We start from the raw sequence: 21,335 nt of genomic DNA on the forward strand, positions 1-21,335 counted from the left end.
GCAAATATTCGTCTCTCTCTCTCTCTCTCTCTCTCTCTCTCTCTCTCCCCCTCTCTCTCTCTCCCCCCCTCTCTCTCTCCCCCTCTCTCTCTCTCAACCCCGCCGTTACGCATGAAACAGCGTTCAGAAATGCGACGACAATAAAAACGCTTTAAATAATGAAAATATCTGCACATTTTTGCTGTGCTTTCACGGACAATTGTGCCAAATTGCAACACATTTAAATAGAAATGTTGTATTTTACGTTAAGAAGCTGGAAAAGCTGTTAAATCGCAATTACTGTGTTTTGCGAATGACTTTTCGGTTTAGAAATGCGGATGTCATATATCCTGTGACATACCGAGTTCTCTGTAGTCTTGATACCTTAAGTGGACTTAAAATTAAATTCTGTGTTTATTCTGTTGATAGGAATACGATTCAATTTTTCGCCTATGGCAAGAATAGGCCTACCCAACTGATATGAAATGAAGAATTAGAAATAATGTTGGTAGAGCGCAGCGTAAAAAAAAGAGAGGATTTAGAATTGAACGGTTACATCAGCTGATTGTTTGATAATAGTAGTAGCAGTAGCAGCAGCAGCAGCAGCAGCAGCAGTAGTGATTTAACCTGGCAGAGTTAAGGCCATACGGACTTCTCTAACACTCAACCAGGAGTAAAACTGCGTTACAAGAAACACTACAAATTTACAAAGTACACTACAACTTTACACACAAAACTGAATAAGATAATAATAATACAATGTAAACAATAAGTAAGTAGAAATCAGACATAATATATAACATACAGAAAGAAAGGAAAAAGCATAATAAAATGTGAACAGCAGGTCAAAATAAATGAGACATACAAAGTATAAAAAATAAGACAATTATTGATGACAATAATAATAATAATAATAATAATAATAATAATAATAATAATAATAATAATAAAGAATAGTAATAATAATACTAATACTAATAGTAGTAATAAAATAATGCAGTACAAAACATACAATGAATACAATATTTTTAAGTACACACAATAAGGAAAATTATGATTATAAGCTCATTATCACATTATAGGCATACCAGTGTCGGAAAATATGAAAACAAAAATATAAAATAAGTTAAATATCACTAGAACAGAAAAAAATGTGAATACGTGGTAACATGCAATGAAACACATGCGGATATGTTAGGAGAAAATCCACAAATAATTAGGGAAAACACGGGAATTTCACTGAAGCAAATAATGAGATAAGTTTGGAAGTAAATCCCGAAAAAGAAAACGAAGTATATTATTATATCTCGTGACCAGAACATAGTATGAAATGGAAATATATAAAAAGTGGAAATTTATCCTTCGAAGAGGTGGAAAAATTCAAATATCTTGGAGCAACAGTAACAAATATAAATGATACACGGGAGGAAATTAAACACAGAATAAATATGGGAAATGGCTGTTACTATTCGGTTGAGAAGCTTTTGTCACCCAGTCTGTTTAAAAAAAAACTGAAAGTTAGAATTTATATAATAGTTATATTACCAACTGTTCTGTATGGTTGTGAAAATTGGACTCTCACTTTGAGAGAGGAATAGAGGTTAAGGGTGTTTGAGAATAAGGTGGTTAGGAAAATATTTGGGGCTAAGAGGGATGAAGATACAGGAGAATGGAGAAAGTTACACAACACATAACTGCACGCATTGTACTCTTCACCTGACAATTCATTCATTCATTCATAGTGTTCTGCTTAAAAGCAGGTCTTTCACTGCAAACCCAGCGTTCTCCAATCTTTCCTATTTTCTGCCTTCCTTTTCGTTTCCTCATATGATCCATATATATCTTAATGTCGTCTATGATCTGATGTCTTCTTCTACTCCGAACTCTTCTCCCGTTCACCATTCCTTCCAGTGCATCCTTCAGTAGGCAGTTTCTCCTCAGGCAGTGACCCAACCAATTCCTTTTCCTCTTCATGATCAGTTTCAGCATCATTCCTTCTTCACCCACTCTTTCCAACACAGCTTCATTTCTTGCTCTCTCTGTCCACGTCACACGTTTCATTCTTCTCCATATTCACATTTCAAATACTTCTCTTCACAACTCTTCACTTCGTCATAATGTTAGGGACATTAAACCAGACGTTTGAGATGGGTAGGGCATGTAGCACTTATAAGCGAATCCAGAAATGCATATAGAGTGTTAATTGGGATACCTGAAGGAAAAAGACCTTTGGGGAGACCGAGACATAGATTGGAGGATAAAATGTATTCGAGGGAGGTAGGATGTGATGGTAGAGACTGGATTAATCTTGCACAGGATAGTGACCGATGAGGGGCTTATGTGAGGGCGCCAATGAACCTCCGGGTTCCTTAGAGTTATACTGTTTTCGCTGCAAGAAAAATCCTAATGTAAACGCAAGAACGTTGCTGTCATACCCGTGATTGGCTGCCAGTCGAAATACTCACACGACGCAGGAAAATATAGTCCGTAGTTGAAAACTATCATCTTGTATTATTTGAAAATAAAAAAATGAATTCTAGTTGTTAAATACAATGAAACATAAGAACTTCACTCATATGTAAAACGATATGTAAAACAAAAGGTACTTTTATATTTTGTTATGTACTATGAACGCGGAGGAATACCAACAGTAGTACCGAGGTAGTCTGTTCTTGTAACAAGCTGGCGTCACTTCAGCTCATAGTTGTTCACGCAAGCACGTGGTACTGAAGTATGGCTTCTGCATCCTCGGTGTGTGTGGTTATTAAACATAAGAGTAGAAACCCTCTCAAAAGCGGAGAAAAACAAACAGTCTTAAATGTATATAATAACTTAAGTGAGGTTTAATTAGAGTAATTATAAAGTAAATGTTTCCTAAGCAAATGAATGCATAGTAGTGAGGTTAGGCCTACTTTACAAGTAACGGGAAATGTTTAACATGAAACAGAATGTACAACAGTAGGCGGGAACACTTACTGGGAATCTATGGCGCCAATCAGCGGCCAATGAAGCCTCACTTCAGTCACGTGCTATTGTGTATATTAGGATTTTTCTTACAGCGAAAAGATTATAAGTAAGTTAGAAAAATGAAACTATTCGTACTTCACTAGTTTTTTTTTCAAGCACGGTATCTTTCTCCAACACCACATTTCTCTCTCTCATGAGAGCCCCTTAGCGTTGAGGTTAGTCACCAGGAATAACTTTGTTTTTTTATTTATATTAAAGGGTCTAGAAATAGAGGGGTGGGAATGATACCTACATGATGAGGGGAAATTGAGCTTGTAAATATGGCAATACTGAACGACAGCCGAAGAGTCTGAGAATGTGAAAGTTTCCCATGGTCCCCCATCCTTCCCTGGGGATGTAGCTACGTCAGCAGCATCCCTCGAGGATCTGGACGCCATACAAGACGTAAGCGTCGAGATTAGTCATCCTATCCCACGAATACAGCCCTAAGCACGTTTGGAGCACTGGGCGGCGCGATTCTTTTTTTTTTTTATGCTGTCGTTAGGAGCGACAGTCCGTCGAAAATTGCGTGGGAGGAGTTGGTGATTCAAGTCTCTTTTTATTCTTTGCAACTTCATCCCAAGTCCTGATGTCAATGTCCATCTTCCAAATTACAGCCGTGACGCGATTAGGGTACGTAGGAGGGTTAGAAGCCCAATACACACACGTGTCTGGCTGACGGGGCGTAATAAACAGCTACATGAGTACTGCGAGGGGTGGACTCTCGTTAGCGTCCAGATTTCTCGTGGTGGACGTATTGACTGTCTGGACAGGAAGTTCAGCTTTACTCGCTTCTGCTTCCCGAGGACGCTTGTGTTTCTGTTCGTCCTATTATAGCCTAATTATTCCTTTAATCCCTTCCTCTCCTCTCATTCCTAAATTCGCCGTATAAATATTTCTTCCAACTCGTTACTGTGGCATTTATTCAATTTTCCCTAATCCTCAGTTAATGCTTCTTCTTTTATTTCTTACCTCTTATCTTTAATTGATTGTATTAATTTTTCATCCTAATTTTCCTGGTGCCTTTGCCTTTTTCTTCCTTTCTCCAAGTTTTTCTCTTTTATTTTATTTTTACTTAATTTGTTTTTATTCATTTCTCTTTTTTTTTTCTTTTTCTGTTCGTTTTATATTCATTAATCTTTCTTTGTTCACGAAGCTCAATATGTATTAAATATGCACCCATAGATAGTTGCTAACCACTAGGATCGCTAATATCGCCTCATTACAGATAATGCGAAATAGTACCGGCATTGTCTATTGTTCCTAGCACCCTCACAACTCAAGCTTCGTGACTGTATATACTAGACTGTGACTACATTGTGTTCTATTCCTTCACTTTTTGTCTTCCTATTTTCCTAAACTTTAATTCTTTTGTGTTTTTTTTTTCTTTTTCTCCCATCTTCAATTATTTCTCCCACTTCTAGTCTGTTTCTTTTTTTATTACGGTCTTATTTTCCTAATTAGTATTATTGATTGTATTAATTTTTCATCTTCATTTTCCTGGTACCTTTCCCTTTTTCTCCCTTTATCCAAGTCTTTTTCTCTCTTTTTTAATTTTGATTTAATTTGTTTCTATTAATTTTCTTATTTTTCTCTCATCCTGTTCATTTTATATTAATAATTAGTCTTTCTTTATTTACTTTTTTGTGTCTACAGTAGTCTCTTTTCCCCTTCTTCAAGTATTTCTCTCCCGCTAATATGTTTTCGCGGGATATCAGCCGAGTTAAGATTTTGGAATGCTCCAAGCTTTCGACTGCTATCTCTGCAGCCATCTTCAGGGAAGTGATGTCCGAACAGAAAGTCGAAAGGTTATATAGATGTGGCTGCAGAGATAGCAGTCGAAAGCTTGGAGCATTCCAAAATCTTAACTCGGCTGATATCCCGCGAAAACATATTAGCGAACCAACGCCGAGAAAGCCTCAAATCATACGTATTTCTCTCCCGTTTTCTTTTTTATTACTGTCTTATTTTCCTAATTTTTAGTTTTCCCTAACCCTCAGTTAATGCTTCTTCTTTTATTCCTTACCTCTTATCTTTAATTGATTGTATTAATTTTTCATCTTAATTTTCCTGGTGCCTGTGACTTTTTCTTCCTTTCTCCAAGTCTTTCTCTTTTATTTTATTTTTACTGCATTTGTTTTTATTCATTTCTAATTTTTTCTCGTTTCCTATTCGTTTTATATTCATTAGTCTTTCGTTGTTCATTACACACGTATTATCTTTTATTCCTCCACTTTTTGTCATTCTCTTTTCCTAAACTTCAATTTTTTTGTGTTTTTGTTCTTCTTCTCCTTTATCCAAATATATCTCTACCATTCTAGTTACTCCTCTGCTTCTTTCTTTTTTATTACTGTCATAGTTTCCTAATTGCTCTTACTGATCGTATTAATTATCTTCATTTTCTTGGTGCCTTTGCCTTTTTCTTCCTTCAAGTCCTTCTCTCTTTATTTTTATTTAATTTGCTTTGATTAATTTTCTCATTTTTCCCTCTTCTCTCTTTATTTTTATTTAATTTGCTTTGATTAATTTTCTCATTTTTCCCTCTTCCTGTTCATTTTATATTTATTAGTATTTCTTTATTTACTAATATCTTCTTTTCCTTTACTGTCTGTCTTCCTCTTCTCCTAAATTTCAACTCTTTTTTGTTTTTCTTCTTTTTCTCCCATCATCAATTATTTCTCCCACTCCTAGTTTTTGTTTCTTTTTTTATTACGGTCTTATTTTCCTAATTAGTATTATTGATTGTATTAATTTTTCATCTTCATTTTCCTGGTACCTTTCCCTTTTTCTCCCTTTATCCAAGTCTTTTTCTCTCTTTTTTTTAATTTTTATTTCATTTGTTTCTATTAATTTTCTTATTTTTCTCTCATCCTGTTCATTTTATATTAATATAATTAGTCTTTCTTTATTTACTTTTTTGTGTCTATTCTTTTTTCCCCTTCTTCAAGTATTTCTCTCCCGTTCTGGTTTCTTTCTTTTTTATTAGTCTTATTTTCCTAATTTTCAGTTTTCCCTAATCCTCAGTTAATGCTTCTTCTTTTATTCCTTACCTCTTATCTTTAATTGATTGTATTAATTTTTCATCCTAATTTTCCTGGTGCCTTTCCCCTTTTCTTTCTTTCTCCAAGTCTTTCTCTTTTATTTTATTTTTACTTAATTTGTTTTTATTCATTTCTCATTTGTTCTCGTTTCCTGTTCGTTTTATATTCATTAATCTTTCTTTGTTCACTATATTATTTTCTATTCATTCACTTTTGTCTTTCTCTTTTCCTAAACTTCAATTTTTTTTGTGTATTTATTCTTCTTCTCCTTTATCCAAATATTTGTCTCCCGTTCTAGTTACTCCTCTGCTTCTTTCTTTTTTATTACTGTCCTATTTTCCTAATTGCTATTGATTGTATTAATTTTTTATCTTCATTTTCTTGGTGCCTTTGCCTTTTTCTTCCTTTCTCCAAGTCCTTCTCTCTCTATTTTTATTTAATTTGTTTTGATTAATTTTCACATTACTCCTCTCCATGTTCATTTTCTATTTTTAGTATTTCTTTACTTACTATTATCTTTTTTCTCCTTTACTATTAGTCTTTCTCTTTTCCTAATGTTCAATTCTTTTGTGTTTTTATTATTTTTCTCCCATCTTCAGTTATTTGGTCCTCTTCTAGTTTCTCTGTTTATTTCTTTTTTATTGCTGTCTTGTTTTCCTAATTGGTATTATTGATTGTATTAATTTTTCATCTTCATTTTCTTGGTGCCTTTGCCTTTTCTTTCTTTTCCCAGAGTCTTTCTATTTTCTTTAATTATTATTTCATTTGTTTCTATTTTCTCATTTTTCTCTCTTCCTCTTCATTTTATACTAATTAGTCTTTCTTTATTTACTTTTATCTTCTTTTTCTTTACTGTTTGTCTTACTCTTTTTATAAACATCACTTTTGTGTTTTTATTCTTTTTTTTCGCTTCTTCAAGCATTTCTCTCCCGTTTTGGTTTCTCTTTTTCTTTCTTTTTTATTACTGTCTTATTTTCCTAATTTAATATTATTGATTGTATTAATTTTTTATTTTAATTTTCTTGTGCATTTTCTATTTTTCTTTCTTTCTTCAAGTCCTCTCTTTATTTTTATTCCATCTGGTTTGATTGATTTTCTCATTTTTCTCTCTTCCTGTTCGTTTTATATTTATTAGTCTTTCTTTGTTCACTATTATCTTATTTTCCCTCACTTTTTTATCTTACTCTTTTCTTAAAATACATTGTGTCTTTTGTGTTTTTTATTCTTTTTCTCTCTTCCCCAAGTATTTCACTCCCGTTCTAATGCTATGCTTCTTTCTTTTTTTATCACTGTCTTATTTTCCTAAGTGATCTTATTCGTTTCTTAAACTTCCTTTCAAAATATTTTTCATTTCTTACGCTTTATGTACATTTTATCATTTCTCCCTTGCAGTTTAGTTTTGATTCCATTTTTATTAACTGGCGTTCAAAGATACCTGACCCTATTAATCGATAGTGATCGATAATTTGTTGGTGTAAGTGTGGCTTCTTTAGTTGTTACTTCTATGAATAGAAGGCGAAGATAAGTTAGTGTCGCCAATAGTACATAAATATACCCGCATTAAATTCCCCTGTAAAGAAATAGATTTAGCGGGAAATCGCTCATGCTGTCAATCTACATAATTATTTTCCCAAATACTTTTTTACCCATCTCAATAACAGAGCCATCTATTGAAAACTACCGGAACTATTTAAAGTTTGTCAGTCTGTTATAGCTTTGGTTCTGACTTATCCCGTAGTCAGAAAGTTCGCTTACACGATCAGAAAATTGGAGATCAGATATCTTTGAAGGACAGTGTACATTAGCAGCGTAGTTAAAAGACGCATGTAGGTCTATATAGCTGCATATTTGACGTTCTCCATCAATGTCAGTCTCATACCATGTATGCCGAGCGCCACGAGCTAAACAAGGTTCAAATTGTTATGTTAGTGTTGTTATATAGTGGAGTTAAGAGGTGGAGCAAAAGGTTAATTGATGCGTTTATATTTTAAAGCAGGGAGCGGGTATTATAGCTTTGCGATCAATATATTTTTTATATGCCAATTACGGTACACTTGGAACCCGGAATAGCTTCCATTAAGCAAGGGATTCTATTATAAGCGCCTCGCTTCGACTTGAGCTTTACGATTTACGAAACAAGACGAGGCTAATTGCGTAATGAGATTACTGCGACGTGTAATAAACGGAATTCACCCCATTGGTCTGCTCGTCCTTTATGGGAATTTCACTTTAAACCAACACTGGACTTTCAATACTCAAGTGTTTGAGCCCACCCAATATTTTCCAAAAGTTGGCGCCACTGCAATACTTGATAGAATCCTTGACTCTGTGGTCGTCGTGATATTTATTTATTTATTTATTTATTTATTTATTTATTTATTTATTTATTTATTTATTTATTTTTTCATCGATACATTTATTCATTCATTCATTGTTATGTATGTAGTTTATTTATTTATTTATATTTATTCGTTCATTCATTGATACATTTATCTATTCATTCATTCATTCAGTTATTTATTTATTTGTTTAATCATTCATTCATTCACTTATACATTTATTTCCTTGTTTGTTTATTTATTTATTCGTTCATTCATTGATTTACTCTTCCATCAATACATTTATTTATTCATTCAGTTATTTATTTATTTAATTTATTCATTCATTCATTGATTTGTTTATTTATTTATTTATTTGTTCGTTCATTCATTGATTTATTCTTTCATTTATTTATTTATTCAGTTATTTATTTATTCTTTCATTGATACATTTATTTATTAATTTACTCATTATTTATGTATCTATTTATTTGTTCAGTCATTGATTTATTCTTTCATTGATTGATTGATTTATTTATTTATTATTCATTCATACATTTATTTATTTGTTCATTTATTTATTCAGTTACTTACTTAATTATTTACTCATTTATTTGTTTCTTTACTTACGTAGTTGTCTGTCTGTCTATCTACCTGTGTCTCTCTGTCTGTTTCTCCATCCATCTCTCCAACCATCTATGTATTTATTTGTCAAAGCCCCAATTACGTTCGACAGTACAAAATTATAGTCATTTATGTCATGAAAGAAAATAACACGAATAAAATAATATATACAGTTATAAATAAAATGTCTAAATCTAAGATAAAAATCAAATTGTAACAAATAGAGATATTATTTTAAATTGACTATCTTCAGTATTTTCATAGGAAAAAGTTTATATTTAGTATAAGAAATGCTGAAATCTAGATCCCATATTTTACATCATAATTCATTGAATTTTTAATAGTGGAGAATGTTTATGCGATAAGGTATTTGGTTTTTTGTTGTCGATTTCTTAAATTTGATATTCCCTATTATCCAGTAGGCCGTTGAATATTTTATACAATAAAAGTTGCCTAGCATGTAATCTACGACTGACAAGAGATATTAAATTTAATTCAGTAAGTAGACTGTTCTACAAATGTTGTTCTAAAAAGCTAAATAACATATATATTTTTTTTAATAAAGGTATCTTGAAAATCCTTCCTGAATTTTTACAAGTGCGAGACCTAATTACTAAGATATGTTCCAATTTTGCGTTCACAACTGAAAAAACATTATATTTAAAAATATAGCCTATTGCAACCTGCACATGGATTATAATAAACTCTTACAAAGTTTATATATATAATTTGAACTGGTAATGGAAATTACGGGAAAACGGCTGGACGGATTTTAATAAATGACCCCTCATTTTGAAGCTTGAAACTCGAAGTTTTTCCGGAAAAATAGTAGTTTTCAGTGAAATGTCAATTTTAAATATAATTTTCCTATTTTCCAAAATCCATCTGTCGTCAGTTTTGAGAACTAGCTAATAGCATTCACGGCCGACTTGATATTACCTTCGCTTTTTTGTAAAGGAGGAGCGAAGCGAGCATCAAGTCGGCCGTGTTGCATTTCAGAATAAAACAAAACACATACTACAGTAAACAATATTACACGAAGGCCATGATCTGCAAGAATGCTAGCATATTTAGAGCTCAAATTAAATTGGTTATTATAAACTTAACTTACTAAAAATAATTTACAGGTTCGATTCTGTGGTGTGTAATTTTCTGGGTACAGCTGTGTATTGGATATTAAAAACTACAAAACTTGAGGTGCTTTGATGACATTATTACCATTAGAAATGAAATATTATTGTAGTTAATGCCATGATGTGACTATTTTTCATTAATTATACATATTAGTGCTATATTGATGATATGAAAGTGAAGCGTTTTGGGGTTATTTAAGTAGATGTAGAGAATAACTTAAATTAGATTTTGATTTCTATATTTTACTGAGTGGCGGCTATACAGTATATGTTACTGAAAGCTATAAAACTTACGTAAGATAATATTATTAAAAATCAAATATTTTTATAATTGTTAATAAAGTGGGGTTGGGTCTTTTTCATATATTTAATGGCGGTGTGATGTAGATTTTATATGCGTGGTTCTCTTCAGTATTGGCTCGAGAGAAAGTATCTTTCATTGTTATGGAAGCAAATAACTTTCAGAATGTCTGGTATTCTTCATTGAAAATAAATCTGAAAAATGTTTATCTGAACGTCTAATGAACTTAGTTTGCAGCATTTGCTGCACAAGCCACTAGTATAATATAATATGAGGCGAACTCCCATTCTGTATAGGAATGAACTCCTCTTTAAGTTTATCGGATTGGATACGACGTAAGCGTTTCTATGGCAATTAACAAAATCCCTCCACTTTTTTTTTATTACTGCAAGTCGAATAGAGATGTTACACTCCGAGGTGTTGCCTAGTGTTCGTAAATGAAGCTTTGAGTAAATACGCTAGATTGCATGAAGTTTGTGACAGTGCGTATCACGTGACGCGGCTGGTTGGCAGTACTGCGGAGAACTGTCAGAGTCACTGTCTTGACGATCCTAATATAGTTTACAACTGGCCTCCCCAGGGTAATTAAAACTAGATGCTAATTTCTCCTAATCTTAATAAATTATACAGCCGGACTGTATATCGCGTAATTTGATTAATCATCGCTAACGTCGTCTCCTTTAAAGTTTGGGCCCTTTGATCCGTTCTGTCCTCACTTGCGTGAAGAACAAGACAGAGAGGTAAGATTCTGGTTTTCTACCAAGATTCCAACTAAGATGCGTTGGATTTTTGGCTTCAATTACAGCCGAGAACTTAAACCTGTTCACCATGTCCTTAACATGCTATGGTTCACCGCTGTGAAGTAAAGGTTACCATGTCTGACTGTGAAACGACCGGGCCCGGGTTCAAATCCTGGTTGAGACAAATTTCCGGGGTTTTCCCTCAACCCATTAAAAGCAAATGTTGGGTAACTTTCAGCGCTGGACCCTGGACTCATTTAGCGGGTAGAGACCGGCAAATCAGACAAGACTCACGCCCGTAACTGCTTGCCGTCAGGCTTGGGTTCCGGTGACGCTACAAAGCAAGTTAACTTTTAAGACTGAACCCATTCAGCCCGGGTTTCATAAGTTCAGTCCAGGCGGGACCCAAGAAAGCCTGCCTGTTTGCTAAGGTAGAGTGACTTGCATTCACGGAAGCCAGTCTGCGCTGGTTAAGATGAAACAGTACTAGTTTGAAATCTAAGTTCGTTGGCTATTTAGTCACTTCAAAAAATCTTTATTTTATGGTCCAACACGGCAGAAAATTCTTGATTAAAGAAATATAGTTTTACAATTTATTGCACTACAGAATTTCATAAAATAATCTATAGACTACTAATAATAAATCTGTAGCCGAAATTTTTCTGGTAATTTTCTATTTTCCAAAAATAATTGGTCCTAACATTACACTGAAACCGAAAATCGCATTTTTGAAATTTTTGTTTGTATGTCTATCTGTCTGTATGTTTGTTACCTTTTCACGCGATAATGGCTGAACGGATTTCGATGAAAATTGGAATATAAATTAACTTCGTTGTAATTTAGATTTTAGGCTATATGGCATTCAAAATACATTATTTAAAAGGGGGGTTATAAGGGGCCCTGAATTAAATATATCGAAATATCTCGCGTATTATTGATTTTTGTGAAAAATGTTACATAACGAAAGTTTCTTTAAAAATAATTTGCGATACGTTTTATTCCTTGAAAAATTTTGATAGGACTGATATTTAATGAGATAAATGAGTTTTAAAATTAAAATAACTGCCTTTTAAGGCCGTATAATGAAATAAAAACCAAATGACTTCGTATATAAGGGGCCTTGGACAGCAACAATCGAAAGCTATGAAAGATAGCCTACAGAGAATGTTTCTGTGCTTGTATGAAGTAATATCGGAACCTAAATTAACCGATTTGTATAATTAATTATTATTTCACCATTGGAAAGTGTAGTTTCTCTAGATGGACATAATGCTATAATGTTATTACAGTAACTTCTGATATAATATAATGTAATGTAATATAATATAATATAATATGTAATATTATATAATATAAGTTATTTGAAGGGTTCAGAACCACAGTGGGCCAAACGCCATTTACTGAATACGTAGAAAAGAAGGGTTAAAATTAAGTTATTACCATAATTCAATGGAAACATATAGCAAGTAAAATAAAGTATAGACATTAAATCTAAATGATGTCAATGTTCATTAAACTATGGTTGCATGTAATAACAATTAAGAAACATGTTAAAGGAATTGTCATTGCACCAAATGAGTGTCTGTGGACCGAAATGATCGCATTTTAATTATTTAAACACAATTTAAATTAAGTAACATATTAAACGAATTATACTTATATCAAACACGAATGTTCCCTGGATCAAATGTCCTATTTTAATTATGTAATTACTTTATATTTATTTCTAACAGGTGCAGCGGAGCGCACGGGTACGGCTAGTAAGATAAATATTAGTGTATACATTTCATTTTTCCGCAAAGTGTATCTGACTCATGAAATAACGGCAGATAATTCTTGATTAAAGAAACACAGTTTTACGATTTATTGCGCTACAGAATTCATAAAATAATAAGATAATATTATACATTTCATATTCCTGCAAAGTGCATCTGACTCAACAAAATAGTAACATTTCGAAGAGAGGAGAGGAGGGGAGGGGAGAGGAGAGGAGAGGAGAGGAGAGGAGAGGAGAGGAGAGGAGAGGAGAGGAGAGGAGAGGAGAGGAGAGGAGAGGAGAGGAGATTGAAGTAAAATAAACGTACTATGTACGTTCTTTGCAGAATAGAATACAACATAAGCTGGGTTGAATTAAACTAAGCACGAGTCGTTGAATTTCGCTAATATTCTGCTCTCGCACATTTTCTAAGCCACTTGTTACATTCTTTCTCCTCTGCTGTGTGTAGACAGTAATGTTGATTGATTTATGAGTGGGTAAATCGACAAAAGACACGTTATTCCCAGCAGTAGCGAAATGTGTTCAGCAAATGTCGGTTACAAAATAGACTCACGAACGGAGTTTCTCTCAACATAGGAGCGTAGTGTGAACCATCTTGGGAGCGGCCATATTCTTTTCTTCAACGAGAACATATTTCCTTGGCTCTAATATTCAGCAGTCGTTTCAGACACAAGTAGAATGCATTTTAAGAAATGAAACCAACCCCTGCATCAGACGAGCTGATCATTAAAAGTTCGTCAGCCAGTATAAGAGCTTTGAACTTGTATGAAATCCTACACTCTTTCAGATTCATTTATATGCACCGTGCAGATACTAGCAATTGTTTTCTTTTATTATTCTCACTTCCGGTCGACCATGGCGAGATCTGTAGCTTCGGTTGTGCATGTTGATAGTTCGTGAAGCAACTGCAAACGGTAGAGTCGAGGGGGGGATAAGAGTGGCATTATTACACCTATTATTATTATTATTATTATTATTATTATTATTATTATTACACGCCTCATATACAAAGAATTCAATGTACTGAATATTAAACAAATATACATATATACCTATTAAAATACTACCACAAAAACAATAATAATAATTATCATGACCATGATTACAGTACAAGAAGACAAATTATATCATGTCCTTTGTTTGAACCGAAATGTAATTCTGAAGCAGGACTAAGGCGTTCCTCAAATTTCGGCCCGAGATTGTATAATAACTTCATTAAAAAACATTCAAAATTAGCAACTTCCAATAATAAATTATTTAAAAAGCAAGCACTTCAACTGATTTTAAACACTGATTAGTATTCTATTATATATATATATTCACTTTTGTTATTTTTCACTTTTTCTTTACATGAAATTAAAAAAAAAAAAAAAAAAACAAATATTTTTCTAAGTTAGGAATCTTTCAATCTTTCAAAATTCAATAAATCAATTAAAACTAAAATATCATTTATGTATATGTAATTTTTTGAAGAGTGATCTGTAGCTGGTAGTTTGAGACACTATAGGATTATTCTGTTAAATTGTTATGTAATATTTTAAAACTAGCGACTATGATTAATATTTTTTGTGATCGAAGAGTCAGTCGATCAAACGGTAGGCATACAATTTGCCAACTGCAAATTGATTGCATTTGATATGTCATCTACGAATTCTATTAGGTTGAAGTGCAATAGTGACTTTGAATCACTGCCTGTTGGATCGCATCATACGGCTTAGTGGATAAAGCGTCAGCACGTAAACCTGAAAACAGGGTTCGGGTCCCGGTGCCGGAGATAACTTTTCTCCGTTCTACACATCATATTATGATAACGCAGAATTCCTGTACTTCGGTACATCTTAATAATATGATAGCATAAGTAATCACTTCTTGATTCAAGACGGCGCCATGTTCCGTCGGATCCCGGCCACTTAGTCACTCGTAATGAGTGCACCTCTGTGCATAGTGTTGGACATTGTGCCACTTCACATATTCTGTGACACAGTACATGAGGGTAGGCCACCAAAGGGGAACAGAGAGGTATAACTTAAACTGAGAGGATTCAATCCGACATCGGAACTAGAATCCGGTGTGGCTTAGTGGATAAAGCGTCAGTACGTACAGCTGAAAACCGGGGTTCGGGTCCCGGTGTCGGAGAGAATTTTTCTTCGTTCTATCCATTCTTCACCATATGGTAACGCAGAATTTCTGCACAGAAATATCATATGTACTTCGGTACATCATAGTAATATCTCGGTGTTGGTAGAGAGTCATAGATAATGTAGGAGAATGTAATACTGTTTAATTTCTATCCTGTTTTTATCTCATAAGCTTTTGTCACAGAGAAAAAAGCTACACGAACCTTTGAATCAGCACAATATATCGCCATTATTCATAACAATTTTCTAAATATATAGATAGTAAAGGTAAAGTACGTAAAGGTATGCCCTACTTACGCCATGAAGGTACCTGGGGGGCGTAGAGGTAGAGTTCAGTGCTTTCTTTACCTCGGCACTAGTATGAGCTGGTATCACAGTTTAGTACATACAATTGCGAACCTCAATACTTAATAAATATGCAAACATAGATAGTTGCTGACCACCAGGATCGCTACTATCGCCTCAGCACGGACACTTTCCTGAGTAGACGATAATGTATGTTCAGGTTTTCTATTTCAGTGTATGGAGCTTAGTGAAATATTATATTATATCTTTATTGCGTATCATTATTAAGTTTTATTTAGTTTAATGTGTCCATAAGTTCCGTTTACTTCTTATTGCATAATTTGTTTCAGAAATAATTACAAAACTGTGTTATTTTATTGTGAAGAGAATTTTACATGTTAACATAATCTATTCGCATCAACATTTTAGGTTTAGAATGGAAGCTATTTTGAGGTTTAATAAAAAAGAATTTATGTTGTGATTTTAATTTAGCACATCTACCTTCCTTAATTGTAGATAGAAAATTTACCATACCACTCCTATGAAATTAGTGTACGTACAATTGTGTTACTTCGTCTCTTAGGAAGTAGATAAATACAATAATCCAGTACGTACACAATTGTAGTATTAAAATACAGAAAATTGAATGTGCGGCGTATCATACATGACATTATGCTTAATTATAATGTATAAATGCTAATATTGAAGTAATGGTACAGTAAACATAACCTATAATTTCAACATATCTAAATATCCGTGCGGTGCAACTGAAAATTATTGAATCGTGCATAAATGAATGTACAAGAATTTCACAATATTTAATTCAAATAAAGGGAGGTATTACACATATGAACAACGTAATTTTCACACCAAAAATAATATTTCACCTTAACTCGCAAGTGAATTATGTCTGAAGTGTCTCATAATCATTGTTTTAAATTTTATTACTGCAATTACACTACATTTTAGAGAAATATATGTTATTCTTTATGCATTCCAACTAATTTATATGATTTAAAAGTCACCCTTCATGATCGGGTTAAGCGAGTCACATGGTTTGCCTTACGGCCTGTATTAGATCACGATGGCAGTGACACAGTCTATTGTTCCTAGCACTCACAGCGTTCCAAGCGGCTAGCAACTATCGCGAGAAGTGCAAAAAATCATCCCAAGCTTCGCAACTGTATATATTATAAACTGTGCTGGTATGGTCAGCACCACGCTCCGACCCCCTTCTACTCGAGAGAAAGACCCGGTACTCAATTTTATATGGGACTGAGTGAACTTCGGGGCCGTTCTGGGAGTTTAGCAACGAGAAAAATCCCGTCACCATCAGGAATTAAAGCAAGATATTGATAGAAAAAAACCTTATAAGTTCATATTAGAGGAGAAAAATTTGCTCCGGCGCCGGGGATCGAACCCGGGTCCTTGGTTGTACGTACAAGCGCTTTAACCATCGAGCTACGCCGAAGTTCAATCCACAACACTTGAAAGAGCCCCTCTCCTCCAGTTTTTTTCCCTTTGTGAAGGAGAGGGAATTTTTCTCCTCTAATATTGTTACCGTAACAGACGTATTCTGTAGGATCAAAAAATAATCTTTGTGCGAGATCGTGCATATTTGCTTGCTTTCGGCACAAAACCAATACGCGGTAAGTGTGAAATACCACATTCAGTATTCCCAACGTAACACACATAACAATTTCCCTCTTCTTACCGCTTAAGCGCGACATTCATTTTACTGCTTTAGGCTTTTAACATATTATTTTTAGAGACGTTTAACATAGTAATAATTATAAATTGGAAACTTACCACTGCAATTTCACCTAAATTGCTATGTTAATTATTGTTTTTAAATATTTGCAAAAATTAAGTAAAGTCTACTACTCCACGAAACTTATTGCATTCCTGATACAAGTAACATTAAGGAAGCCGTGAAAAAATCAACGAGATTCCAGATGCCGATGTTATTACTGCAATATGTTATATAAATAATATTGTTAAAATATTAAAATGAAAAATAAATCATTACATAACCTTACCGTTTGTTTTAAGTTCGCATTTATAGACTGGGGGGGGGGGGGAAGACAGACGTATAACACGGCCTGGTGGAATATAATAAACACAGAAAACATTTTATAGCAACAATGTTGAAGATAGATATATTTGTTTTCCAAAGTTGCCGTCATTGAACAGAAACCAAGATAGAGATTTCATTGTAACTAATTAGAAATTCCTCTTTCAGGTATGTAATAAACGATCTTCGCACAAAATAATGTACGATACACGAGCGGTATGTTTGTTTTCATGTTCTCGGAAATTAAAAAAGCTCAACTACGTTTCGCTTTTTCAATATTTTCCTCGAACATGAAAACGTCAACATACCGCTCTTGTAACGCGTATTACTATTACGTAGATTCTTATAAGTTAGTCGCAATATTCTATGAACCTGTCTTTACTGAATGATGCTAACAGCGGCCTTAAATCGAAGGAAAAAAAAAAGTTTCTATCAATATTTATAGGATTATGCCATGAATATTGTATTCCCACGCCATGGATTCTCAATCGCCGGATAGATTTCTCTGGGGATTCTAGCACAATTCAAATCTCCAGGGAGACTTGGGCCCACGATCCCTGTAATAACTTCTCATTGTAATGCTTTAATCCTCGTTTTCTCAACAGATGTCCATGACAGAGGCATCGCAGTTCCTACATCAGGCGCTAGATGGCAGAGCTTACTGGAGATCTGTGACGGTGCTGCTACCTGATTCCTGGCCCTCGAGTTGCGCGACGCGACCGATTTCCAGCGCGAGCGGAGAGACGCCTGACATCGCGGTGGGTGTTCCCCATCCTGTGTTCGGGAACGCTCCTTGGACACAGCAGTCGCAGGGTTGCGGACAACCGGGCGATCTGATACACCTCAGCTACAGACAGCTGCTTAATGTCGGTACGGAATATGACTAATTTATTCTGAATGGAGCTTTTGTACTTAAATCGTCATCATCATGAAGGGGCGGATATTGATGATATGTCATTTTTCTTTTAACTTTCAAACGATGCACTTTAATACAGTAATTCATTTTATGATATAACAAAATATGCAAATTTTATGTTGCAATTTTTTTCTTTTATGTCCGATAGGTCATTTTTTTCACTCCCATTTTTTTATCATTAAAATCATTTTCTCCAATTCTTATCGATATTACAGAAATATTTTTATTTCCTAGCAATTTTATGTACAGTATAGTGGCAAAAAAACCGGACCGATCCTTGTAGCAGATTTCAGAGCCTTGTTCACTCAGAGCACGATGGACTGGCAACTAAGACTTTCGTGGTTCGAATCCTGCCTGAGAAGGAAACTTTTTTTTGTTCCTTATTCAAATTTATTCCCAATACTTTTCGATTGCAGCGATATTTTACTAATTACAGGGGCGGCTCGTCCATAAGAGCTGCGGAGCTGCAACACTCCCTGCTTTGACAGGAAAATAAAAATAATATTTATTTTAATTTGTAGAAGAATTGTTAGAGCTTTTATTGGTAAATTGCTTTATATTTCATCTGGCCGGGAATATGTATTATTATCTTATGCATAATCTTTTTGCGCGTCGACTGTATTGGAATTGACACTGCATTCAAAGTCGTCCTGGGATATGCAGGGTGGGACAGCTCATAGTGAGTATCTCTTGCATGGTCAGGGGGTAGTTCACGAGCCGCCACTGACTATTTAATTAACTTATTATTCCCAGAACATGAATTTTACGAGCAATCGAAAAGTATTGGGAATAAATTTGAATAAGGAACAAAAAAAAGTTTCTTTCCCAGGCAGGATTCGAACCACGAAAGTCTTAGTTACCAGTCTATTGTGCTCTGGAGTGAACAAGGCTCTGAAATCAGTTACAAAGGTCGGTCCGGTTTTTTTTTTTTTTTGCTACTACTGTACAAATGAAAGTTGCTACTTTTCCACTCATTAATATTTTACTTTGCTAAGAAAACTGACCTTCAGTCGGTGGTCATAGCGATCTGATAAGCTGACAAAAGAATGTAGCGAGGATATATTTTATCTGGAAATAGTACGATATTTGTTTTTTAATTTCTCTTCAGGTGAAAATTAAGTATCACTCTAAATTATTATTTGATATATTATTTGTACCACGTTTTTGCTATTGGTATAAAATACGACTGGTACTGTATTTTACGATTTTTGTGAGAATATTGTGATCATGACTAATCAGTAAAGGCAATCAGAAGCCCTAATATTGTAATGTATTTGTTTTCAGGCCACTCACTTGTACAGCAGTGGGCTAAATACCGATATGGCGTGTTTGACGAAGTCGGATACCAATCAGATCCTGTGTATCCTACCTGTTACCAAGGAGAACGTGGTCAGAATCAAGTCACAGGCTGTTCAGACCTTCCAATTCAGGACGTGGGGTGAGAATGCATTCAATAGGACTATTCTAGCCGTATATCCAGTATCAAATTATATTGCTCTAGAAGAACTCTGGTATTCGTGCTTAGGAGATTATTATTTTACAACCAACACACTATCATTTTTGATTTCACATTAAAGAAGATGCAGTAACACTTATGGCAAAGTGCATCAACATCAGTTAAAAACACAGTAATCATAGATTACGAAATGACGGTTAAACAGTAACCATGGTTAAAATGTAATTTCTGTGCAGCATTCACAATCACCGATTACTTAAACATGTTCTTTGTTTTTCAGTGTTGTTAGGTTAAAATCGTACAAAATGGAAAATTGGATGCAAAAATGATTATATCCCAATGTGAGGTTGAAGTATTGATAGACTTACTTACTAGATGTAAATATATTATATAAAAAAGAAGTAATATCCCTAAAGGAAAAGGATGCAGAAGATTAGTAGGGATATGTGTACGATCCAGGACCCCATTTACACCAGGGAACTGTGCATTATCCTAAGATCCATCCATAACCTCTCTTTCTTCAGCCAGTGACATAGAGAAAGAGATATTCGAGTATTCCCTCTTAAAATACAGAAAATAATAGTTACATAGAATCGTAACATAAGCAGCCGATCCATAGGAGAAATATGACTGTTTTTGTGTTATATCAAGTGATCCATTTGTAGATTTTGATAAACGAAATCCCTCCTAAAATTTTCTGTCACCTAATTCCTCGTAAAGATTCTCTCTTTCCACTAAAGAAACTTCACGCTCACGCTCTATCCAAGTAATTCAAGTACTGTATAATATTAATAATCGTCTTCGAAATAAACATCTGTGGCTCTGGCCGCCATTTTGCTTTACTTGCTCTACTAGTCACTGGTTATCTCCTTTAACCGCTCGATTACTGTGGTTAACCTCCTATTTAAGTCGTAACCGAGATCGATCCACTGTAAAAATGCTTAACCACGGGTTAGGTGGCAATTTTAACCGGTGGTTACACTAACCGATGTTGATGCACGTGGGCACTAGAATCGTATATATTTGGTGAATTCAAAGAACTAGACTACACTTTATGTATCATAAGTGTGTCATGCCTTTTTACCAATTTAGTATACTGATATGAACAATTTATTAAATACGTACTTTAGTCTTATTTACTTTTGTTGTAATGGAAATAATGAAATTGAATTCACTCCTTATTATAAACAATAAAATTATTTGCCACTGTTCAATACAAGGTAAAGGCATCATCATAGTATAGTCATTATCATTATTATTATCTTTATTATTATAATTATTATTACCATTATTAGTATTATCATTATTACCATTATTAGTATTATCACTATTATTACCGTTAATATCATTACCATTATTATTATTATTATTATTATTATTATTATTATTATTATTATTATTATTATTATTATTATTAAATGAAATCAGCCATCAAGAATTCATTCAGTGAGTAAAATTGTCTTTGTACCAACCAGTTATAAACTAATTTTTTAATCTATTACCATCATATTTATGGGCAATTTATTAAATAAATTTATACCATCTTA

At 33.9% G+C, this 21,335-nt stretch overlaps 1 protein-coding gene across 1 annotated transcript in view; it reads left to right on the plus strand.

The window, feature by feature from the left end:
• Window positions 1-21,335, plus strand: part of LOC138702063 (calcium-activated chloride channel regulator 1-like) — a 300,024-nt gene that overhangs the window by 258,085 nt on the left and 20,604 nt on the right. Inside the window, exons 2-3 of the mRNA XM_069829597.1 lie at window positions 18,022-18,286; window positions 19,617-19,770. Coding sequence (XP_069685698.1) covers window positions 18,022-18,286; window positions 19,617-19,770 — 419 coding nt within the window. The remainder of the gene's footprint in view (window positions 1-18,021; window positions 18,287-19,616; window positions 19,771-21,335) is intronic.

The sequence above is a fragment of the Periplaneta americana genome, chromosome 6 (genome assembly GCF_040183065.1).
Source record: "Periplaneta americana isolate PAMFEO1 chromosome 6, P.americana_PAMFEO1_priV1, whole genome shotgun sequence".
In the NCBI taxonomy this organism is placed as follows: Eukaryota; Metazoa; Arthropoda; class Insecta; order Blattodea; family Blattidae; genus Periplaneta; species Periplaneta americana.